We start from the raw sequence: 27,162 nt of genomic DNA on the forward strand, positions 1-27,162 counted from the left end.
TAGTATTTATTATATTAAAACTCATGTTTCTCACTATTTTTTCAGGTAATGAAGATCATGATCACATGGATGCATTCAACTAGAAGCTATCTGGGGACCTTGTTACTTTTTAGGGTCTATATCTAAATTGCTGCTGGATTCCATCAATGTGCCGCTCAACGCAGGGTGTCATTTGATTACTCCTATTGGAAATCTGAATTTCTTCCATCATGATGTCTTTATTAGCTTGAATTCCTCCCCTAAAATGGTCCTTCTGTTGATCCTGTCAGTCCTACTTTTGAAAGAAGATGTCAGAGGGAGTGCACAGTCCAGCGAGAGGAGGGTGGTGGCTCACATGCCAGGTGACATCATTATTGGAGCTCTCTTCTCAGTCCACCACCAACCAACCGTGGACAAGGTTCATGAGAGGAAATGCGGCGCAGTCCGTGAGCAGTATGGCATCCAGAGAGTGGAGGCCATGCTGCATACCCTGGAAAGGATCAATTCCGACCCCAATCTCTTGCCCAACATCACGCTTGGCTGTGAGATAAGAGACTCCTGCTGGCATTCAGCTGTGGCCCTGGAGCAAAGCATTGAGTTTATAAGGGATTCGCTCATCTCTTCAGAAGAGGAAGAGGGTTTGGTACGCTGTGTGGATGGCTCTTCTTCTTTCCGCTCCAAGAAACCCATAGTGGGAGTCATTGGGCCTGGCTCCAGTTCTGTGGCCATTCAAGTCCAGAATTTGCTCCAGCTTTTCAACATACCTCAGATTGCATACTCTGCAACCAGCATGGATCTGAGTGACAAGACTCTATTCAAGTATTTCATGAGGGTCGTTCCTTCAGATGCCCAGCAGGCACGAGCCATGGTGGACATAGTGAAGAGATATAACTGGACCTATGTCTCAGCTGTGCACACTGAAGGTACGTGATTTCCTCTATACATATTAAATATGCCACAATACTTTGAAATATCTCTCAGTTAAATTATGAGTTATTGCATGCCTAAAATATTTACCAGTGTAGGTATTTTGAGATGCCTCAACATCACCAGTATGATAAAAAGGACCATGTATTTACACTAACATAATCATTTATATGTCTATCACTTGTTAAAAAGCAAGATATGTTTTTCAATAGAAATTCTGCTATGATGATGATTTTCCAAAGGTTGTTTTTCATTTTTCTGGATCTTCATTTAGTATCTCACATATTTAACATTCTATCATTTCTTTCTCTTGTTTTTATAGTCGAAGGGCAGTAGACCGAAAGATATCTAGTAAGGAATGTAGCTTAGCATGCTGTTATGAAGAATTGTCAAACAGTGTAAACTTTAAATTATTTGTTATATAGAATGCTTAGCTAAATGCATAATAATAAGAAGAATGAATTAGTTTTATGCTTGTGTAGAATATATTTGGGAACTATAATTTTCAATACAATAATAATGTTTTTTAAATTAATTGGTTTGTTGTCTTAAAAATATAGTAATAAGGGAACATCTGAAGCACAATTTATAAGTTTATAAGTTAACATAAATTATATTTGTTGCTAACAGTGTCTTGAACTGAATGTGCATATGCAACTTTTCAATCTGTTTGTTTAAGACTGTTGATATTTTGTTGACCTATAGGACTTGTGTGATCTAAATATTATTGTAATAGTTTTCCTAGGGCAACAAAGTGCACATAATAAACATAAATGCATACTGGAGGAAGCAGCAAATTCTTCTTAAAAATCATCAAACACTTAGAATACAGAAGACTTAAACATCTTTGACAATGTATCAGTGGAACACAAACAATATTACAAGATGTGGTGGTAATTTATTGGGAAAATAGTGAATTTATTTTGGGGAGTTTATATCAGAGTTTTGGACAATTTAGCTAATTTGGATATAACAAACTTCTTGCTATCAAGTAGTGTAATAGCATACCCTTCACTGTATAGGCCCTTATTCATAATATTTAGCACAGTACAAATGTAAAATAGGCTTCCAGATTAACTGACATTTCTCTAACTTTGAAAGTTTTCAGTTGTAAATTGATAGTTTACTTGGAAACATTGATGTGTGGCAATTCTGTGTAATACAATGTATAAGCTAGGATTTCTTTGGTTTTTCCTTTTCATAGAAAAAAAATATGTTCCTTTTACTGTGGAGCTTCTGATAAACATCAAACTCAGTGTCTTGCCCATTGCAAATGTTCACTGAACAATGTTCTATCAAGGCACATAATAACCTTTCCTTTTGCATCCATCTAATGCTGAGATTTTTTCGTGTAAAAAAATCTGTTTTACTTGATTCTCACAACAATCCAGTGACACAGTGTGTTCATATATTTTATGCCAATTTTAAGATTCAAAATTTTCAATGAGCTTGAATAATTACTAAATATATACCTAATAGTAAATTTAGAGCCAGAACTATAGCACTTAACTAACTTAGAGTTCTATATATCTTCATAATTTAAGAGAATCCAATGGTCTAATGCTTTGGGTATATGTTTATAGATCACATGCTTGTTAAAGGCAAATATATGCAAGTCCTCTTGATAGTTTTGTGTATCAAAATTTTCTATGAATTTTCAGTTCAGCAAAGAGGGTGAGGCACACACAGATACTCATGTAGCCATAACTCAAAGTGGCAGAAAGTTACAAGGAATGCCTCTAAAGTACATTGATAAATGATTACATTAACTTTTCTGTTATGTTGGAAGTCTAGTGAGAATCTGATGTTCTACTTTTAACAGAGAGAATACTAATACTTGCTTAAAATGAAACGCAAACACAGAAAGCAATGGCGTTCAGTCAAAGACACGATAAAGTAGAAGATGGAGCTAACCTCAGTCTTCAGAAGTGTAAGGTTTGCACACCATGGAGGAGAGGCTAAGTTAAGATCTGCTTCCAGAGAAACTAATCTTTACATTTGTATTTTACAAATACTGATCCTTGTTTTAGTCTAAATTGGCACCAGTGCTCAATAAGTAATTTAGTAAAGTACATGATGATGTCTTCACACAGCCCACTATTATACACCTATTAAAATGAATGCCAAGCTTTCTTTGTTAATGAGTAAGAGTAACCAGGGCTAGAACAACTTTAAGTGAAAAGCAAGGTATGGCTCTTCGTATTTGGGATTCTGCATCAATCATTTGTCTACATTTTCCTCGAACAGCTAACTGTAAAGAGCAAAACTGAAAAAATTTTATTCTGTGAGAAAATTTAAGTCAATAAGGAATATGACAGAATGAAAAGATTTATTTTTCATGCATGAATTAGCATAGATTCATTCAACGTTCTATGATACACAAATTGCCTATTGTAGCATATTAATTAGAATAAAGTATTTTGTTTGAGGGAAAATAATAGAAATTGTGTTAATAAATACATCCAAAATATAGTATAATATAAACAGGACTTTGGAAATCCAGGTTTGAATGTTCACATATTAAAAATTAACGTTGTAGATTTTTCTGATTATTTCAGAAAGAACTTTGCTTACAAACAAGAATTTGGACATGGGCAAATGAGTCAGGATATCTTTTTGTTTCTCCATGTAGTAGTGGAGTGGTATAGATGTTCACAAAGCAAAACTGGAATCCAGTCAGAAAATCTTTGAGTCAAACAAGGTTCAGGTGTATTGGATTGTGTGGGAATTCTCCAATATGATGTCTCTTGTTCTGTCACTTGGCCCTTCAGAAAGTTTCTTTGAGATTTTTCATAAATGAAAATGCCAATTCATGCTCTCTTCTGTCTGTCTACTTACCTGTCTCCCTATCTATTTATCTATCATCCATCTATTCATGGTTCTCAACCTTCCTAATGTTGTGACCCTTTAATTCAATTCCTTATAGTGTGGTGACCTCAAAACATAAAAAAATTTCATTGTTACTTCATAACCATAATTTTTCTAGTTATGAATCATAATGTAAACAATAATGTTCTCTAATTGTCTTAGGTGAGCCCCATGACCCTCAGGTTGAGGACTCAGGATCTATAACCTCTGTATGCACCTCTATCTATATTTCTCACTAGATTGAGATAATTTCTTGCAGTTTCAGATCAATTGGTCTCTAGACCTCTCCATTTATTTTAATATTCTAATAAGCTGTCGTTTTTTGCTCAGTTGACTGTTCTCTTCTTGAAAAGTACAAAAAATTCCCGATGCTTTTATGTGTTCTATCAATTACAAAAAGATAAACTATTTTTCTAAAGTGCTTTGTCTTCAAATTACCCATTTACCCCATGCTTAAACATGGCAGCACTGTATCCACTAATCCTTTGGAAACTATCCCAAGATGCTCCTTCTAGAAAATCCATGCTATCTGTCCTTTCAGAGGAAGCATAGGAGACCTGGGACCCAACTTTAATATTAAGTGATTGCACTTACATTTCCTGTCATTTATACTCTCTGTATACCATAAGGATGAACAGTGATGTATGATACATAAAAACTACACCTAGAACTTCTCATCTTTGAGATTTATAATATAAAGCAAGGGAACAGAGCATTAAAGCAGTGTTCTTGAAGGACAAGGCAAACTAGTCCTTTGGCACTAGAGAGGAGAAGATGCAGTGAGTCAGAAGAGAAATGTAATTTTTTCTTACATGAGTCAGTCAGTCCAGACAGTACCCTATTTGCTCTGAGAAAATTCGAGAGGTATTTCACCTCAGTAATTTTCCACAGTTTGGCATATGTGTGCATGTGGCCCAGGGTAAATGGTGTTCATCTTATTAGGGCTCTGACGGATTCTTTTCACTGGTAACCACAATTAATGAGTCCCCCGAATTCTAACCATTAAGATTGTGAGCAGGATTTGCTCCCATGCAACAGGGGCCTCATAATTGATTTGTTTATGGAAGCATCAAGTGGAGACTACTCTCTTCAACTTCCACCCAAAGCCTGGAATTGAACTTGGGGCATCATTCATGCTAGGCAAACTGTTCATCACTGAGATGCATCCCAAGTATCGTGGACTTTTTGTTTTAAAATAAGATTTCACTACACTGCTATACTGGAGCTTAGACTTTCAGTCCTCTTGCCTCAGCCTTCACAGTGGCTGATATCACATAGGTTTAAAGGACTAGGCCGTGTTCAGAGTTTCTTCTTAGTTTTCCTTGAAAACCACTGCCGCTATACGAAGCATTTGTGGCCTCAGGCTTTTCAGAGAAAGCCACTAGAAACTTTTGACGCCGGACATCTGAGATGAGTAAAAGTGCCTCCTCACCCACAGCCATTTGTAATCACGTGAACGAGCTCAGCTGAAGTCTTCAACATTATCCAATAGACCACAATTCCAGTTGAGAGAAATGACAAAAGTCTTTAAGATAGAATTTAGCAAAGCACACACACACACACACACATATATAACTAGTTTTAGATTCTAACCTCATTGGTCACAATGAGATCACAGCAGTCATATTCAAACTTCAGTGTCCAAAAAAAAAATAAGATTATCACCTGCTCTGCCATCTCACCTAAAGAAAATACATGTAATAAACGAATTAATATTACTGAAATGAAAATATGACGCCATAGAATAAATGTTTCAGGTGAAAATACTTAGTTTCTATTCTTGTGAGTTTGATAAATAGTAATAACTATGAAATGTAACCTGTATTGCATGTAAAAAATGCCAATAGACTTGTAGAGTCCGTTATTGCATTCTTTATGACGATGTTGCTAAATTTCAGTAAGGAAGTCAATTTTTGAGTTGGATTTTCTGTGGAAAAACACATATATCATACTCTATATGTTGTTCACAATGTTTTTCCACTTTACCAATTTTCCTGACCTTAACTGGGGTTCTCAAGGGTCCTCTCAGTACCTATTAAAGTGCCAAGTAGGAAACAGGCATTCAATGGCTTGCTGAATAAATGGTCTCCCTAACAGTACGAGACTCATTATGTATGAATATATGGTGTGTGGATAAATAGGTGGCATTTGTAATTTTCACAGTTTTGCTTTTTTATAAAAACAAGGTGCCAAAATACTTCCCCTGATTAATTATGAAATGCTGTTTATGCCTCACTCCTTTTTGTTTTCACAGATTCTTATTTCTGTCTAATGATATAAAGATGCTAATTTGTTCTAAAAAATGTCAGTGATGCTCTGGGGGAAAAAGTATCCATAAGTTTTCCTAGTAGCACAGAATCATTAAAATATTGTTGTCATGTTAGCTTACACACTGCCGTGCAACACGTGCACTTAGGATATGGCTTTCCGATAATTGTGTAAACAAAGAACAATACTCGAGATTTGGTTCAAAGATCTTCAATGTCTAATTCATAGCATGTTTAGTTCAAAATTTAAAAGTGTTTAGTTCCAGTTTAATTGTACAAGTTAGTGGATTTCAATGTGACATTCATATATTCCTGAAGTACATAAAGAGAAGCTCCAATTAATCCTTTTATTCTCTCTCTGTATACCCTTCCCAGCATCTCATAATTGCTACTCATTTTGAGGTGAGTTGTTTACAACCAATATGTATGTGTACGAGGGAAAGAATAGCATTGTCTTTACTTGTCTTGCTTGTTTCTCTTGACATCATGACCTCTAGATTCATTCATTTTGCTACAATGATGAGATTCTATCTTTCTTTATGACTTGGGCGTGTTCTTTAGCCATGAGTCCACTAATGGGAACCAAGGTATATTCCATATCTTAGCTATAATGAATATCATGCTGCTATTAAAACATAGCATGGGAATGGAGGTATAAGGGTGAACATACTTTTCCTGTCTAATCTTTCCATTGATTGTCATCACATTGTGACAAGAATTTAATCTCGAAAAAAAACTAGAAATGTCATCATGGAGGCTGCTGAGTGCATTTTGAAGCATTTCCTTTTATTACCTAGGGAATGACATGGTGTTGAAACTTCAGACAAACTTGATGATGATATTAATGGCTGAAAATTGCAAACTGCTGTTATTTTAATAGAATATTAGAATAGAAAAAGTGTTATGTGAACAATTATTTTATCATTCTCATTAGTCAATAGATGCTGATGGAATTATTATTGTTTATCTTGGGGTGGGGGCAGAATTCATTCCTGTTGCCTACAACATGAAAGTGAGGACACTTTCGCAGTGCTAAACATTCACATACTTCTTGAGTCTGATGATCACCTGCATGTTTGTTGGATCATTAGCATGGACACTGCTGATGTTTGAAAATTGCATGCATGTATTTTCCCGAGAGAAGTCTTATTCTAGATTTCATGGAAGCGACATTATTTAGAATTTAGATATTCCCAAACTTACTATTTCTTATTACTAAAAGCAGTCTAGTGACCCATATTCTCAATAACAGTACCTTATTAAATCCCAGGTTATTAATATTTCAGCATGGGTTACTTTTGAATTAGGAATCTGAGGATGGAGTGAACATGGTATGAAGTGTTCTGCTCCAGTTTCTTACTGGGAGCACACAAAACAGAATGCAAAAATTAGTTCCTCACAGTGAACAATATGCCAAGCAAGTAAAGAAGGAACCTAAGAAAAACAAAGGTCGAGATCCCCAGATCTCGTCTTCCTCCTCTTCATCAAATTATTTTTTCTCTTCTTCCCTTCTTACTCTTTTCCTCTATCTACCTTTTTTCTTTACTCTTTGTCTTCTTTTCATGTTTCGTCCTTTTCCTTACTTATTATCATTTTTTTCTCTCAAGTGTTTTTGTAACTGAACTTTTTAAAATTTTATTTAAGCTAATCAGTATGTCTGATTGGCATTGATGCTTTCTCACTATCTCAAAGGAAAGATGAAGGGAACTATTAATATTTTAGAGTTCAAAATAGAGAGACAAATTTAGTCTGTGGTAAAAGAAAGACAACCTGTATGACAACTGGAACTCATGCAAACTCAAATGAATTTCATTTCAAATGCTGCTTTCATTAGTTATAAGAAGAGGACTTGGAAAGCTATTCTTATGGGTACCTTCTAAAATTCACTTTTGGTGACTTGTTCTGATCCAAAATCTGTTGGCATTGGATGAGCTGAGTCAACTACTTAACATTACTTAAATGCAGCAAAGCATGACCTATTTGAAGAAGTGATCAGAATGATTAGAAGGCTTGAAACTATGTCTGCAGAGCAGCAGTTAAGTGGAGGGAAGAGAAGATCTACTAGAACTACCTTTAGGCATGTGGTATACTGAAGTATTTGGCACATTCATGTACTTACCTGGTGCAAAACAAGGAGCTAATTGCCAAAACAGTGAGGTCACAATTATAGGTGGGTGTTTTCTCATCAACAGAACCATTCTATGGTGTTGAGCTGTTCACTTTTCTTAGGAAATATGTACAGTCCTTCCTTCCCAGTTTCTTACACATAAGACATGGGTCAGTTTCCTGGAGAGATGGAGAGAAAAGAGCTTAATAGATCTGGGTGACCCCTGTACCTCTAGTATTTAGGAACCTGATGCAAATGGAGTGTCACAAACTTAAGTTTAGCCTGGCTATAGAGTGTGATGCTATTCCTGAAAACAAATAAAAAATACTAGCTTTAGCTGACTGTGGTTGTAATTACTAGTATAGGAGTTCATAGATATTTGTTTCATAAAATAATTTTATTATAATTAAATCACAAAGAAAAACATTAAACAGCTAGTTTAAGCAGTCACTCCTTTGCTTCAGAAGGGTCATGCTAACTATTTAGAAGTTCATTGAAATGTATAGAGTTTGGGACTTGGCAAATGTTTGATTAGTATATTAGTGTTTACATTTATAAATACATATGTATACATGCATGCACAATATAGTGTGTAAGACTGAAATATATTCATATTACTTGTGTGTGTATGTATGTGTAAGAGAGAGAAGAGAGAGATAAAGAGAGAAGGCAGATGCATTCCTGCCTTGATCTGCATATGGAAGTCAGAGGGCAGTGTGGGTTGGCAGTGTTTGTATTCTATCTTTTTTGAGGTCATCAGTCTCCTGTTAGAGGATCTGGACCATGAACTTTCAAGGATTCTGTCTCTGTTTTCCCTTTCTCCATAAAAGCATGGCAATTACAGGCATGTGCTTCTGTCCCGATTTTAATGTTTCTTCTGAGATGGGGACTCAGGTCCTTGTCTTGTCAACTTGCTGACTTAGGTATCTCTCCAACCCCAGTAGTTATCCTCAATGTTAGCATTATCAGAAATTTCTACCATAGCTATAGTGTAAAGTCGACAGATATTTTTGCATTAGTTTTCTCAATGGCATAAAAAGAAATTAATTGTATTCTTGGCAAGTTCTTTAAAAATATTTTCAGTCATAATTTGCTATATATCTGTCTTTAAATGTTGTATTTTTACTATTTGGTGTCTTTGGGTTTGAATCTGGATCAGATGATTTTTAGGAAGTGTGTTCTCTAATATTAATATATTACAGAATTCTATCCTTTAGAGAAACCACATCAGAGAAACTGAAAAATATGAAATTATCACTAATCCAAATTTGATGTTATGAATTTGAAAAACAATCTACAAATTAAGATGTTAATACATTTTTCCTAATTATTTGAGAGAGAAAAATGGTTATCAAGAAATTGACAAAATAAGTAATCTGGATTTATTAATTTCATTCAGACCTAATTTGGTTGTTTTCTGTTATAAAATTACAGCAGTCCTTTTCTTTATATGAGTATCACTCACACTAAGTTTCGCTCAGAAGAAATAACTCATCTGTAATGACCAGTTTATTATTGCAATTTATGTTTCAAGTCTAGGCTTTATTTTAAATACATTCTACTACTGTACATAGAAATATAAGTCATTTATTATCTAAACAATATTCTGTCTGTGTGTATGCCTGCAGGCCAGAAGAGGGCACCAGACCTCATTACAGATGGTTGTGAGCCACCATGTGGTTGCTGGGAATTGAACTCAGGACCTTTGGAAGAGCAGGCAATGCTCTTAACCTCTGAGCCATCTCTCCAGCAGAAATATAAGTCATATGTCTTTGTATTTTTATAAACTTGATAATAATAACCATTATTATACCCCAAAAAATTCAAAGCAAGAGACTACTTGGGAATATAATGGTACTTCTCACTAGGTTTTTAAAATTATTAAAATAATTGAAAAATATGAAATATTTTTTAAAGTGCTTGTTATTTTTATGAAGTGCAATATATCTCTTTTAGGGTATACAGTATATTAAAGTATACCAAATAGCACTCAAGAATCATGTGACACTAATTTATTCATTTATCTGCAAATATTGAATATAAATTATGTATTCAACTATCTTTTATAAACACTGGAATAACGAAAGATGGAAGATCTTACCAAAATTCTCTTTCTCAGAGGTGTGTCATGCTGTGATCTCATGTTAGTATCAGATATATTTGGTTAAAAAGAATAGAGCTACATAGAAAGAGGTCCTCGTAAAGAGATACTTGTTTGACAAAGATGAATATATTAAGTTAAGGAAAAGTCTTTATTGTGCATAGTCTGAACTATTATGGCTAGCTTAAATGTGTGTTTGGTTTCTATCAACCAAAATTCAAAAATTTTCGAGTGCTAATTTTCACCAAATAATCTAAATTAAATGGGTAATCCAATAAACGGAATCTAAGGTACTGAAGCTAGCACTATAGGGATATTAGTTATTTTTCTAATTGCTGTGACAAAATATTTGACAAAATGCAATTGAGGAAAGAGGAGTTTATTTGTCTTACAATTTGAGGAGAAATTTAGCAGAGAAAGCATGGTCCAGGACTAAGAATAGGGGGTTTCATTGTATCAGCATTCAGGAAGCAGACAGCAAACAAATACTTGGGCAGGGTTATAAGAGATGGATACTTTTGTTTAAAATGCAACATATAGGTCATACATTTTTTTGAATTCAATGTATTTGAAGATGTTCTAGGAAGTGATGAATTTGTAATATGTCTATTACGTTATTCTGTTATTAAGTTCTGTGGAACACAAGATGATTTAGGGATTTTGTAATATATATTTTTAATGCATGCCTCTGTTATAGAATAAAAATAGCAAATACTGCTAAGTTTGACATAAAAGATCTGTGTTAGATGCTCTAATAGTGTTGTTTTAAAAATAATGAGATTTTAATCACCTGTATCAGCAAAATTTATGGCTCACTATATCAATAAAAAAATGAAAGGTTTATAATCACAAGCAATTAAGTACCTGCATTGTTAACCCAAATTTAGGTACAATTAAATTATCTCTAAGTTTCTAGGGAAATTATAAGTTTCCAGAGAAACTTATACACTTTCTATCTCTTTCAACAACACTGTACTTTTTCTGGCACCAATTTAACATTTTCTTAGTGATGCTATTTATAATCTCAAAGAGCTCTGCTTCTTCCTCTTTACTGAACACATTACCTCCCCCATTAGTTTTCCCAGTTAAACTTTCTCCTTTGAAAATATCATTTGAAAGATCAGTAGAATTGAATGAAGATAATACTGAATTAATTTTACTTATTTGGAATGGTCCTTCTTTAGAAGAGTCTGCATCATTTTTTTCCCACATTAGTGAACAGTAATTTGGGTTTGTTTAGCAGGAAAGTTTTATTCTCACCTCCAAACTCATCACATGCCTTAGCTCTTGCTTTCCTACTGTTGGTTGACGGAATGGTACTGTGCTCAGAACATTTGAAGTGAATGAAGATAGTATGATACTTGTGTGTATATGGCCTCCCCAACTTTTACATATGAAAGGCAAATATGGGGTGAGTATAATTTTTCAAGCCTCACACAATGTCAGTCCTAGGCCAATGAAATCAAAACTTTTAAGAAACGGTAGAACCTCATGTTGAAGTGCTTCAACTTGAAAATGGAGACTTTATTTCTGAACCTTTTTTAAAGAGTCAAGTATTTTTTAAATAATATTAAAAATGCAGTATTAATCTTAGACTCCCTCAGGTAACCATATTTCATTTCTCACTTTGAATATCTTTCTGAATGTCCTGCTTTGAGGATGACAGGCAACTGTACCCATACGCTCTGTACTAATGTTGTGTTCTGGTAGTCAACTGAATAATCATTAGTGCACTTTGTGAATCTGAAATTGTCTGACAGATGAATTAATTAAATATTAAATGAATCCTCATTATGTGCCAAGACCAGATATTTGTACTAAACTATAAATGTTCTTGCAAAATATTGGAGCACATTTCTGTGAAAATTAAGTACAAATCAAAATTCTACTAATGATGTCTCCACAACTATAAAATGACAATATTTTTGATTGGCAGATTTGGTCAAGGGAAAGGTTAAATTCCTGTTTCATATCATATTCGTATTATATAGGTAATTTTAAATGTTGGTAGTATTAAATCTGAAAATGCTCTTCCATGGTGGTTCTAAATCTAGTTATGTTGACAAAGATTAACTGTTACATTGTTGTTATTGTTGTTTTTATTAATAGCAAAAGAGTGCTTACTGTATTCCAGACATTGCAATCTATTTATCTAGTTCTTAGAACTATACCGAGTTAAATAAAATACTATTTACCATTTAACAGATGGTCAGTAGGCATACAAAGAAATAGTAAAAGAACATATTTGTCAAAATGTTCCCTGAAGATGTCAACCACATGTGTTTAGCTTTCTTTTTCTTTGCTTGGGAGCATACTTCACCAGGATGGATATGCGCTGACATTTTGAAATTGCCTCAAAGTTCTGGAGCAGTCTGTGAGGACAAAATAGACAGAATAAGTTGTTGAAGAAAAATGTAAATTTGGGGATTTTGAATTGCATTTTTCAGACACATGCATTAAAAAATAGCAGCTTTTTAGAAGGCATAAAATCAAATATCCAAATTTTGTTATCAAAGGGCTGCCTCAATGTCAGCTGACCAAGAGCAATAAGATGTCCCTATTCATAGTTATAGTAGCTGAATGAGGTTTAAAAGGATGAATTCTGGTTGGTTTATTTAGTAGTAAATCGTACATTTTCTATGTATGTGGGGGTGCAGGATAGAGGTTGTATATGGAGGTCAGGACAACTTTGTGAAGTGTGTTTCTTCTTCCACTTCGATGAATTCAGGAATGTAACTCAAATGTCCACCCTTGTGTGGCAAGAATCCTTACCACAAATACATCTCTCCAGCCATGCAGCAAGTGAAATGTTATTGAGAAGATATAAAACGATTCAACACACCATTGAAATGTTTCCTGGTAAGATGTGTATAACCTGCTACCTGGTTACAAAAGATTGTTAAGAACAAAGCTCTAGCTATTACAAGGGGTTTATTCTTCACCCTAGGTGTTATGAGCGTATTTATATGTCACTATTTAGTTGGCTTTTTGTCAGTTCAAGTAATCTTCAAAAATATTATGCCTGAAGATTAATCCAAAGTCTGTTTTAATAATCTTTCCACAAAAAAAAAATTGTAGCTTTCCTTATTTCATTAGCTTCTTGGCCATTTGTCTTTTGCTAATGTCTGCTTGTTTTAGTCAGTCTCCTATTCAACACCTTAGAGTTACATCATGTGTTTGACACTATCAAACAGTATGGTAATGCATGTATAAAAATATGGCTACTGCATTTTAGAAGAGGAAATGTTAAAGATAAATAGATAAAGTGTTCCTTGAAAACTGTAATTAATGAGAAGGGGAGGGGACTTTTCAATGAAAATTGTTTTAATTTATTGATATCTTCTGTAGACTTTGCTGTAGTTGAGAGTATCCAGAGGTCAAGCAAACACTTAGTGAATTAAATGTGCTTAAAATTAAAATTAGTTATGTTCATATTTTCTTATTGGTCACACATACACACACACACACACACACACACACACACACACACACACACACACATATATATATATATTATTCTAAAAAATATTTCACCAGTGTAAATCAGAGAAACTTTTAGACTGTGGTTTATACTGTTCTCCATCTGGGTTTATTTTTTCTTACTTGATATGGAATTGGGAAAATCTAGATGATTTTCTATTAAATAGTTAAATATGTCCAGCCAAATTATTCTTGGCCTTCCTTGTTTCATCAGACTGGTTAGAACTGGAGCACAACTATAAACGCCTCAGGCGGTTGTGTGAGCAGCAGGTGTGGCAGGGGAGAGCGAAGAGTGTCTGGAATGAGTAATGATCAAGCACTGAGAGCTTAACAGAAGGCAGGAGGGAAAAAGTAGAAGGGATGTGGCCCCGCCTCTTAGAGAGGGACCAGTTTTCTCTCTTGCCTTCTGCATCATCATTTCTTTATTCTTTACAGCAAGACCTCGATGCTGCCACATAGGAACTCTTGCCAGTGTATAATGAGCTGTGACATGTTGTGAAAAATGCTCGTCATAAAATCAATTTTCCTTGATGAACTTCCATTCCCTTGTTGGATTTCCCCTTTTCTTCATTTTATTCAAGTATGAGGCAAAGGATGATTGTTCTCCCTTCGCCCTCTTCCTGGCTCCCATCGGGGTCTCAGGATATGAGATATTCCATTACTCCCATAATGACTCACATAGGTTTTCATTTAGATGGAATCTCATTCTATTTTACAATGAATTGCAATACAACTTCGTTCTTTTATAAGAAGTAAGAAAACACATACAATAGTAATTCATAAGGTCACAGTATGGTGAGAACAACTTTTTTTTTGTTTTAGATGTTAACAGACTACAAAGTCTTTCTAACATGCCATGTCATATGAAAGTTTCAAAAGCAAATGCTATGAAGTATAAACTGCCTGAATGCAAATTTGGCCTTCAGATTCCACTCTTGGAGGTCACTACTGTCATGGTTCATATGTTATATTCTATTTTTCTTTAGAATCTTTCAAAATCGATTTATTCAACAAAATTCACTACTTTTGTTAGTGGATATTTTTACAAGGAAACAAAAATATATGAAATTACATAACTTAGAGATAAACCCACTGTTAGTATTTTAACAAATTTTGTCTCATTGCTTTTTAGGAAATTTATTCCTCTAATATATTACATCCCCACTATAGTTCCCCTCTCTCCATTCCTTGTACATTGTTTATCTGACCTTTATCTAATTTTGATAAGTGGTATCTATAGAGAAAACCGCCTATTTATTTTAGATTTTCCACTTTTGTGGAGTATGGGTTTTTAAAACATGACTTAATGATTCTTTGGATTTGCTTGGTGTCTGTTGTTAGGTACCACTTTTCCTTTCTAATTTGAATATACTCTCTCTCTGTCTTTTAGCTAGTTTGAATAAAGGTTTGGATATCTAGCTGATTTTCTCAAGGAACCAACTCCTTGTCTCATTGATTCTTTGTATTGTTCTTTTTGTTTCTATTTTATTCATACCAGAACTCACTTTGATTATTTCCTGCCTTCTACTCACAACAGTTGAGCTTGCTTCTTTCAGTTGTGCTGTTAAATTGGTAGGATGAGATCTCTCCAATTTTGTTAATAGGCTCTAAATGCTTATCGCTGTTTTTGGTATGTCCAATAAGTTTGGGTATGGTGGGAATTCATTTTCATTGAATTTTAGAAAGGTCTTTGTTTTTTAACATTTGTTTCTGCCTTGATCCAGTAGTCACTCAGTAGAGTTCTTCACTTTCCATAAGTTTGTAGTTCTTGGGTTTTTTTTTCTTTGTTGTTGAAATCCAGCTTTGATGTGTGGTGCTCTGATAGAATGCAAAGTGTTATTTCAAATTTCTTACATCTGTTCAGACTTGCTTTGTGACTTAGTATGTGGATAGTTTGGATAAAGTTCCATGAGATGCTGGCAAGAAGCTATATTCTTATGTACTTGAGTGTAATGTTCTGTAGCTATCTACTAGGTCCATTTGGTTTATAATATGTTGTCCATTTACTCCAGTAGATCTCTATTTAGCTTTTGTCTGGATGACATGCGCATTGCTGAGAGTGCATTATTGAAGTCTCTTAGTATTAATGTCTGAGGGTTGATTATGACTCAAGCTTTAGTAATGTTTCTTTTGCAAATGCTGGTGCCTTTGTACACGGGTCATAGATGTTAAGACTTGAAATGCCATTTTGGTAAATTTTTTCCTTGATGGGTTTGAAGTGTCCTTCCCTGTCTCTTTTGACTAATTTTCATTTGAAGTCTATTTTCTTAGCTATTACACTGACTACTCCAGCTGGCTTCTGAGATCCATTTGCCTGGAAAGCCTTTTTCTAACCTTTTACTCTGAGGCAACAACTTTCACTCTTCACCATTTTGTTAAGGAATAGGGTTTTTTTTTTCCTTGACTCAGTCCTGTGAACTTTTCATTTCACCTGAGTCTTAAAAAGAAATTACAACATAGGAAAACTATCCTTTGCATCCCAGTGATTCTGTTTTAGATAAAGATCACTTCCAAACCAGACAGTCTTCTGTTCTATTACTCCAAATCTCCTTCGTGATCTTATCTGCTTTGCACATTTATTACTAATCAACTTCTTTCATAGTTTCATTACATGTAATGTTTCAGTATTTGACACTTTTGTTTTCACATTATCTCTTCCTGGTCTCCAGAGCAATATCCAATTATGTCCATGCTCATCCAGGCTACTGAACTCAGGCCTTGTTTCAGCCACAGGGACAAATATAGCCTTGTGTTGTCACTCTTATAGAACTCAAAATTATCACTAGAATTTATAGACATAGTGGACCATTTCTCCTCAGAACAGAAAAATACATTTGTGTTTTGCTTTGCCCATACACTGTTAATCCATGAACATCACACAACAGTAAGTACAGAAGTGCAAGACCTGTGCAACTCAAAGGAGACTTTCTGGATTTTTGTTTTCACTACTTTGGGTTTTCAGCTTCTCCTATCAATATCTTTTTTGCTTTCTTGCTTGAGAGTCATCAGTGAAGGGAAAATGAATCTTCCTTGCTAGAAAACTTTCCTATCAATTATGGAGAACTTACTTGATACCTGTCTCCTAATATATTTTATTCATCTGTAGGTAATCGAGCTCCTGTGATTTTTTTGAGTCTTCCATAAATCCAGATGAGGCTATGGTACAGAGCATAATTTACAAGTCTAGTGTTAGAGACCAATATTAGTACAAGTTTTAATCCATAAATTTGAAGGTTACTGATCTAACAATTACAACTGTTCTTTCCATTATATAAATAAAGATTCAAAATATTTCATCTAAAAGTTGAACAGAGTAGAGAATACTATTTACCCAGATCACTAGCCAGAATATGTGGGGACTGAATTATATTTTTTATTGTGATCTGGAGATCTTTCTTCTAAAAGATGACATGAAAAACATTGTTGTTCATATTTTGTGTTTAATTAGGTCCAATAAAGATATAATTTTGTTGTTTAGAATGATTCATTTTAAACAAGCAAATGCTGAAATTGTCTTTTTCTCTAATTAGTATATTGTGATAAATATTTGTGATATGAGATCTTCACCTCAGACCCTAAAGTCCATGATACACTGCACCTGTGTTACTACATTTTTGGTCTAGTGGAGGGCCCATTTCTGACAACATCCTTTGTATCTCTGGCACACAAGGGAAAGCTGTCAGAGTCTCTTTTTGCATAACATGTCAGTCAATGTCTTTAGGGGAAAGAAGACACATTGTACCTGATGAGCAATTTCAACTGTCATTTTAAAAAGAGGTATATTAGGAGCCCATCATAGGTAACACATCATCAAGGAGCTGATAATGCATTATGGCTGGATAAGAAAAGGCCATAGTTAGTCTGGAACTTGAAATATAAACTACTCTGTTTCATTTGGAGTTCATTCATTCCATGACCCAGCCCATGACATGATGCAGCACAAATCTGAAGTGTGTCTTCCCACATAAGTTATTCCAATTAGAAAATCCCTCAGGCCAACCAAATCCTAACACTTTCTCGCTGATGATTCCATATTGTGTCAAGTAGATAATCAAAATTAACCACTCATCTATTACACATGCGATTATGTAATCTTAATTAAATTCTTTTGAATGGGTGAGTCACTTAAACATGAGCAGCATTGTAAGAAGGTATTTTAATCTCCACCACAGGTAAAGAGACCTGGTGTGGGAAGTCCTTCTGTATATGTGTTGCTTTATTGGTTAACGTACAGAAGCCTTGTGGCCTGGATAGGACAGAAAAGAGTTAGGTGGGAAACATAAACTGAATGCTGGGAAAAAGTAAGCAGAGTCAGAGAGACACCATGTAGCCTCCCACAAGAGACAGACACTCCACCAGAGCCTTGCTGGTAAGCCACAGCCATGTGGCGATACACAGATGAATAGAAATGGGTTAATTTAAGATGTAAAAGCTAGCCAATAAGAAGCTAGATCTAATAGACTAAGCAGTGATTTAGTTAATAAGGCTTCTGTATGGCTATTTCAAGTCTGGGCATCCAAAGGAATGAGCAGCCTCCACCTATAGAGACCAATACTCAAATATTTAGGAACTATGTTCGGAAAATGTCAGTTCTTGAGATCAGGGTCCAGTCTTTCCATCTCCTAAAGCTTATGTTTCTTAGTATCACCTACTATTTTTACAGATTTTTCCATTTAGCATGCTTCATCCATTTTCACAAGATTGTAAGTGAAAGAGTTTAAGCTTGATCAGTTAGTACCCATCACCAGCATTTGATTATTATTCAGAATGAGCTAGGCAGGTAATCATTGTTGCCTCTAATTAAAAGACTTACTATACAACAAACTTACTCTGCAACAGCTTTCCTATGAGCCTTGCTATCTAGAAATTCAGCTAGTGGAAGCTTCCACGAGACTCATGGAAGCAGAAAGATAAGATTGATGAAGCAGTTAGCCAATATACTGTCTGTTCTGTGAACTAACAGCAGAAACATTGGCCATGGGCTGCTTTTAATCAGGACTGCAATTGATGGTATGATTTTCTTCTTGATGAGATTGTCTTTTTCTCCTTCCTTCACACTTTGTTTCATTCATGATTTTGTGAGCAGCAGATCAGTATTCTATCATGACTCAATAGTATTGGAATAGGCTAGAATTTATGTTGCTGTGGTTCTGTGCCCAGGTCATATAAATTAAATTATGTTCATATCTGTTAGGAGGAAACAATTGAATAATAATTACCACCAATTTTAACATGATTTTTATTTCTTTATCCAATGGTATGATAGTTGGAATGACTTAACTGTCAACCTTCATAACCTTCCCTACTTATCACTCTATCAATACATTCTACCACAATATTCTCTCATTGTGGATCTGTTCTTTCTATAGGAAGATGTAGCTTAATCTTGTTCTCCACAAATGAGCATGCTCTGCAATTCCTATATCAGAAATAAAGGGAAAGCCATGGGTTTATTATTAATCTTACTAAAATATTTAATGATGCTGTAAATATGTGATGAGAAGTCTAAAATCCTGGGTTTAAATTCATTTCTGAAGCTCACCACATGACATTAATTGAGATTTTCACTGGTCTTTGTAAAGCAGGACCAGAACTATCTATCTCACATGGTTTTTGGGTGAATGAAATTAAAAGTCATGGATGGCAATTGTTAATACTTTTGGTTGCCTTCCCTTTGACAGGTGGCTACATATACCCTATTCCTTGCTGAGATTTTTTTTACAGCTGAGCTTATAAAACACACCCAAAGGCTGCTGCAGCTACATCACCTAACACGGAACTTAAAAGATACCTGTAGAGCCATCTCACTTCTTCTAGCCAAAAATCTTTGTTCATTGAATAATATGAGTTGTTATACTAAAGGTCTCTGATTAATTTCCCTGTTTTATAGTAGGGAAATTTTCTGATGGTTCTAGACTAAAAATAATTCTATTTTTTCCTGTTCTTTGAGAAAAATATGTAATGAAATGAAATATTTTGGAGGTTGCATTTTTGTATACAATAAACCTAAATACTATGGGATAATAAAATGAAATGTTTTAATAAAACAGTGATCTAAAAATAGATTTTTATCACTTGTCAATCTATGACTTCTGGAAGGGGCATTGGCCTTTATACAAGGTTATACCAATTAAACTATTTTCTAACGGATCCTTTAAAAAATATAATATGAGATTTCCATGTGTTTTTTGCCTGACATCTTTACTGATAGTTATCCTTTCTCCTACTACATCCTCTCTAGTACCTTCATATCCTTCCCCCACTTAAACTATTCTGCCTTTTGACCCTATGGGTCTTTGATAAGATAAATGAGAATTGTAATTTTTCCTGTGATCTTTCCCATGAAAATACATAATGTTCAGTGCAATAATGTAGAGATCATGAAATAGAAGTAGTCCCCAACAGAAGGGCTCTACCAAATAGCACAGTGTCCCTCGAAACTCCATGTATTCGATATATTCAAAAAATAAGTAAGAAAAGAGGAGAAGAAAGAATGGAAGGAAGGAAGGAAGGACAAATGAAAGAATAGAAGGAAGGAAGGAAGGACAAATGAAAGAATAGAAGGAAGGAAGGACAAATGAAAGAATAGAAGGAAGGAAGGAAGAACAAATGAAAGAATAGAAGGAAGGAAGGAAGAACAAATGAAAGAATAGAAGAAAGTAAGGAAGGAAAGAGAAGGAAAAAGGAAACTCTTAGACTCAGTCAGTCTTGAGGAGCATAAGAAAAACATGTGTAATGATCTCCTTTGAATGACCTTAGGGGAAAAATGTAAAGAGTAAAAACTAAGCAAATCAAAGTAAAGAGTGAGCTTCAGCTCATAATAATATGTCAACATTAGTTCATGAGTTGTGGAAATGAGTCACAGTAAAGCTAGATGCTGACAGCAGGAGAGGCTGAGTAAACACAGACTCTACTGTCTTCACAGTAATGATGAGACCAACTACTTGTTTTAAAGTCATTGTTTTTCCTATTTATTCCTCAAAATTCAAGGTATTCCCACAAGAAGCCTAACCTTGTACACAGTTGATAATCCCTGAACTTCCACTCCTTCCCACCAACTGTTTCGACTGGCCTCTTTTTTGGTCCATATATGCTTCAATGGATGAAATGTTCCTCAAGAGAAAGGATATGATCTTGTGTTATCATATCCTAGTTCTTTCCACAGAATTAGAGAATGAATGAAAGATAATTTAATATTTAGTGAGTAGAGTAGGTAAAAATAATTAAAAATTGATGCTATAATAAATGATTATTTTTAATAATTCCCATCTAAACTAGGAGGCAAAGATTATGGCATCACCTGTTGTAACAGAAATGTTAGAGAGGAATAATGACCAATGGCACCACATTCATTTATATATTGAATCATTGATGAAGCAGTTATAAATAGTTTGTTTGAAGACTATACCTGTTTGTGGATTGAGATCAGCACACAAATATTTCCTGGTTTCAAAGACAGCCAACTTTTCTCATTTTATTACTTCCTTGATAATTTTATATAATATGTTTTGATTATATTCATCCCTTCCCAATCCCTCCAATCGACCCCTTTCCCCACACACCAACATTGTGCCCTTTTTCAAAGGCCACCAAGCAAAGTTTGTTCTTTCAAATACTCCCAGATGTGTGGCATAGCTCTGTAGGTCACTCAACCTATGAGAATCATATCTTTAAGAACATTTTTGTGATTGGCAAACAAAACCCTTGTCCCTGTACACACTGCATATGCTCTACAAGTGAATCTCATTTATTATTTACTACATGAATATGTAAGGCAATGAACACAACCATAACTATCATCTAGCATTTAGTGGAGCTAAGTATCAAACAGTGTGCTAGTTGCTAGTTTGCATATTAAAATAACCAGTGTACATATACAACATCCTTGGTTGAAGATTACTATTAGTATTAGTACTTATATTAAATTAAAAAAACTGAGTTGGAGAGATTAAGTAATTTATTTTATTATATATGAAGCACCTACAATGTGGCAATTATTAAATTAAAAAAGTGTAAAATGAGGAAGGAGTGAGTGGGCAATAGATGTGGTTAAAAAAGTGTTGCTGCTGAATCTACTAATCTGAATTTTGATATGGAAAGTTGGATTATTTCTGCTTTTTCCTTTGTAGAAATGAAGAAACCAAACACTTATTATACTTTCTGCTTAATCTTCTTTCTTTTGTAACAGAAAGTGTAGGTGAGCAGTCTACCAATATCCAGTGATAACTGCATGTCCAATATAGGATTTCTGAGAGAAAGCATCATTTTATTAATCAATTTAGGCTTGACTTAAGACATAGCTAGACTAGGATGCCATGTCTGTGGTTGGTATTTTTGTTACCTTAACCACTCAGCATCATGCTGCCTCTTGTAAATGGGTAACTCCAATCTTCTCTTGGAAGATTATAGAAAGGATTAAAAATGTGTATTAAACACTGAGAACATGATAAACATTTGGCAAATTGTAAGAGCCTTTTTATTTTGCACATGGAGATATAGAATAAACAGTAGAACGTGAGAAGAGAAAATATGTTCAAATAACTTTCAATATATGTACATTTTGCTGTATTCAAAATTTCATTTTATTCTACAAGCCTGGCCTATGAAGGACATTCTCAGTAGGGTTTGCTTTGGAGGAAGCCAATATAATTAACAGATGGTTCCACTTATCTTTTATTCATTGAACACTGTTTACAGACTGTATTAATAGTTAAATTCAGAATCCCAACAGTTCAGCTTTGATGGTCTGAGGTCTAGGCAGGAACAAAGATATGCTAATACGTTCTTCATTTTCAACAGAGTTTAAACACATGCCGCTCTGTGTATGGTGGCACACACCTAGCACTTGGATGGGATAAGTAGAAGGACCAAAGTTGAAGGTCATCAATGTCTACTGATTGAGTTTGAGGCCAGCCTGGGCTACATAAAATCCTTTATCAAAAGCAAAAACCAAACTAAGCAACCAAATAAAACACCATGCTTTCCCACAACACACACTCATTTTGTACTTATTTACCTTAGAGGCAGATTGCCTAAGTGGGATGGAACTTGAAAATTTATTGAGTCCATTGTTAGACATACCTATGATAGAAAAGTGACTTTTTATATTATTGGTAGTGAAAGTCTTGAGAATTGGGCCTGTAGTAATTAATATTTCTAAATACAATTTAAAGAATATTTATTATATATTCCACTTAGGAAATTTAGCTGTGAATACCATCCATTTTGCTCAGAGAAACTAAGCTTCAGTAAAAGGTATTTAAACATTTTTTTTTAATTTTTGAGATAAAGTTAATTATATAATTTTTCCTTCTCTTTATTCCTGCAACCCTTACCCCCACCACATGACATCACATATAGCTTGTTGTTTTAATTAATTGATTGATTTTTTTAAAAGGAAAACAACTATTTTTTTATTTTACATACCCGTCTCAGTTCTCACTTCCTCACCTCCTCCCATATCTTACCTTTTTAATCCCTCAAGTGATAGAACCTGGTATACATGTAACAAAATTCGGGCCTTAATGTTCGCTTCATTATGCATGTCAATTGAATTATTCCTTGATGTCTAGGAAGAACGATGGTGTACTGAATCTCTTTGTTCACAATAAGAAAATCAGTCAAATTCTGCATATGCTAGTCTCAGCTCCTTCAAGAAACAAAGAATAATCCAATTTCCTTTTCAAAATATATGATGATGGACTGTAATATACATATACGGTATTGTACATTTGCCAGTAAACCTAATTTCAAAATGTAGAAAACTTTTTATAAACTTCTTTTTAAAGGATGATCATTAAAGCCTGCAAGTAATATTTTTAAATCTATTGTATAAAGAAATAACAACATGAATATTATGTCTGAAATAAATCATATAAAATATAATCCCCTAGAAAAAAGTTTTTCATATATTCAATATATGTATAGTACATACATACACACAATTTTACAACATATGTTTATTATTTATTAATAAATAAGAAATAATATGCAGTGCCACATAATTGTTTTACATAGATATATTAATACTTAGGTAAGTGATATTCCTTTTAATCTCAGCTCTCAGGGATCTCGATGAGACAATGATTTTTAAACACAGCACAAATTTTCCCTAAACGTTTGTTCTATTTGGAATTTTTTTTTCCATCTGAACATTGTATTGGTGCTGAGGGTCAAAACCAAGGCCTTATGCATGCCCCGCAAACACTTTAATTCTGTGCTGTGCTCTAGCTACAGTCACCATCCCCCACAACTAGATTCCACTCTTTCAGTCTCACAAATCTACTCTATTATAAACCACACATTGTGATTAAAAATAGACACTACCTAAGGGCAGGAGGATGGAACAGTTATTCTGATCACCAAGCATATATATCTGACAAAATATATTACAAACCAAAATTAGTTAAAGAGATATGACAGACATTTCATACCCTTTAAAGCAAAAATTCAAGTCAAAATATTCCAGTTCTAAGCATATATGCACTAAACACAGTGGCACCCAATTTCATAGAAGATTCAGTATCAGAAACAACAGGGCCTTGGATACAAATATGTTTTATCTTCTCTTTCTAAAGAAATACATGAGTTACATTGTTAGCTAACAAGATTGCTGAAGTTGGAAGTAGGCAGGGCCTGTCTTCTGCCCTACGTTGTATGACGTGGTCACTAATGAAGTTCAATGGGAGACTGTGAAATCAATTTTCAAACAAGTTACTGTTATTCACTGAAAATTCATTTCTAATGAAAAGTTCCATAGACACTATTCAAAGTATTCCATTCATTGGCTTGGAAATGCCATTTGATACTGTAGGCTCATAAGCACATGGCCTTGTGTAGCTTCAGGAAAAATAATGGACTAATGGTTATCTAATCAAGAATGAGGCCCTGAGATATCCCCAAACTGACATATTCATATCTGGAATAACTTCTGTTCTCCATGAGTAACTAACTCAATTAACTAAGGAATAAGACTTTCAAAAACCTATCAAAAGTATCCCATTGATTTCTTCTTAATTGTGGTAGAGAAAAGCATAATGAAGTATGTAGCTTAAGTATTCTCTGGGAGTTAGTGATAGCATTAGCTAGCTCACAGTAGAGAGACACAGAAGCCATAATGCTTATAAAAGTTAGACAATTGGTCTTACTAGATTTGACATAATAATGCATAGTTTAAATGTCGTGTAATGTAATAATCAGGTCAAGTGAGCTTATGGATAATAAAATAAAAATATGTACGTCTTCCTAATAAAGGAGTTGGAGTCTAGATATGTTAAATAATCAGTTCTTATCAACAACAAGTCAGGAATGTTACCTAAGCTCAGACCCTTGACCACTGTCTGTTCAGTTTTACCATCTGTTGAAATAGGAGCGGCGGCGGGGCTGCGTCCCCAACACCCCGGCCGCTTGGCTAGCTCATGACCGAAATAACAACACACAAACTGTATTCATGTAAAGAACTGCTTGGCCCATGAACTCTAGCCCTTACAGGCTAATTCTCGCACCTGGACTAGCCCATTTCTAATGATGTGTGTAAGCACCCCAGCATGCTAAAACTGAACAGACAGTGGTCAAGGGTCTGAGCTTAGGTAACATTCCTGACTTGTTGTTGATAAGAACTGATTATTTAACATATCTAGACTCCTACTGTTTCAGGTGGCTCATCACTGTTGTGTCCTAATGTTGATAGACAGGAGAAACGAGCTTTGGTCCTTAGAGTCCTGACTACTCTGTGATCTAGAGTTAATAAAAGAAAAAAATCAGTAGGGGTTTCTTGAGCAGCTATAATGGGCACTCTAATCACATAAACCAGGCAGGGGAATGTAAGCGAGTAGGCAGGGAAATGTAAGCATGTATATTGGGGGTATATATAATATAGGACCAATTAAAGAAAACACATAAGAAAATGTATCCTAGTCTTGAAGAATATAAGGATTATAGGAAGTATCTCTTAGCCAAATTCAGCTCAGAAAGGCTTCCTGTGACTTTCTGATGTGTTGGCAATATGTCGAGTAGTAAATTCATTACTTGAGAAATATTATTTTTCCATTAAGAATAGAGATTGAGCAGCAGTTATGAAGAGATACAGATGTTCTGTGTGGTCATGTACATTCATGATCATATGTATTCTGCATACACGTATACATCTGTAATATGTGTACCTGTGCCCATGTGTATTTTAGGTGTATATAATAATAAGTAATTTCAAAGTCATGCTTTCATAATATTAGTCATAGTCGTGCATGAAATAGAATGAAAATGCACATAAGCTTACAGATTCATTTCTGTTGAAGCTTTCATATATAACGTACATTATAAGTATGTCACACAAATAAATATTGCCTAGTTTCTAATTGTAATGATTTTGTCGTATACTCATTTAGCAAAAGTCCACACGTGATTACCTCTTATAATCACCTGTCAGGATGTGATAGGTGCTGTCACACTGTGACAAATGGCTAAGCACTTCCAGAAGGAGGAGTGCTAGGTTATGGGGCGTAAGCACCATTTCTTAGTGTGGATGACATTTGATGAGCTTCTCCTGGAAAGGATGCTGATGGCAGCAGGACTAGAAGCAACTTTTACAGTTCTTCTCTGTGTGTGTGTGTGTGTGTCTTTACCATATAGGGTGGTTGTCAAAATCTTTGCAGCAATTAGATTCCAATAGTAAGCTTGGGCCATGAAGCAGAATAATTTTTAGACTTAAAGTAGAATTGCAGGTTAGTCATATCTTTGCTAAACACCGACTGAACAAAAACAGTCCAGAGTTGAAGTAGGCAATGACACCAAACATTTAAGTTAAATGGTATGCACTATGTTTATGGTTAGCTTTCCGCGAGAGACTCCCTGAATTCCATGAGAACGCTATGACCTAAAGCATGAGAAGCAGCTCCCTCCCACTGGACACCCACTTACTGCTGTATTAAGCTCTCGCTGTTCTCACAGATTTTATTTTGCACGTATTGCTTGCAGGTGCAGTCTGCCCACAACACCATAACACCATACCATCCATTTTGTCTTCAATCTTCAACTTTGTCTTCTCTAGTCATGGAGCTCCTATTTTACCTTTTATTATTCTGGGTGTTGTAAATTAATGCTGTTCCTCCTTCCCTCTCTTCCGTCCTTCCTTTCTTTTCCCTCATCATTTCTCTGTATCTCTCCTTTTTTCATATTCTATGTAGCTTTAATTTTGTTTTCTTTGAATCACTATGAGAATTATATTCATTGAGCGAACTTAAAATAAGCCAATTCTACGAATGAATAGAAATAACCTGGAAAGTAAGTAATATGAAATCATATCCACACCTCTCTTCTTATCAGTTATAGAATTAGCGTCAATTTATCTAACACCTCTAAATACAAATATTTTCATGTATAAGAATATCTATAACATATTATTTCTTCATTGTAGGTATAATAAGAGTAGAATAGCT

At 34.6% G+C, this 27,162-nt stretch overlaps 1 protein-coding gene across 2 annotated transcripts in view; it reads left to right on the forward strand.

Annotated features, from left to right (window-relative positions):
- The first annotated feature begins 244 nt into the window (after positions 1–244).
- The window catches only part of Grm5 (glutamate metabotropic receptor 5), a 308,427-nt gene continuing 281,509 nt past the window's right edge, over positions 245–27,162 (forward strand). For both annotated transcript variants that reach the window (XM_050127222.1, XM_050127224.1), the window contains exon 1: positions 245–902. In XM_050127222.1, coding sequence (XP_049983179.1) covers positions 245–902 — 658 coding nt within the window. The remainder of the gene's footprint in view (positions 903–27,162) is intronic.

Source organism: Alexandromys fortis, unplaced genomic scaffold (genome assembly GCF_014885135.2).
Source record: "Alexandromys fortis isolate MF-2015 unplaced genomic scaffold, M_Fortis_MF-2015_v1.1 scaffold_272, whole genome shotgun sequence".
NCBI lineage: Eukaryota > Metazoa > Chordata > Mammalia > Rodentia > Cricetidae > Alexandromys > Alexandromys fortis.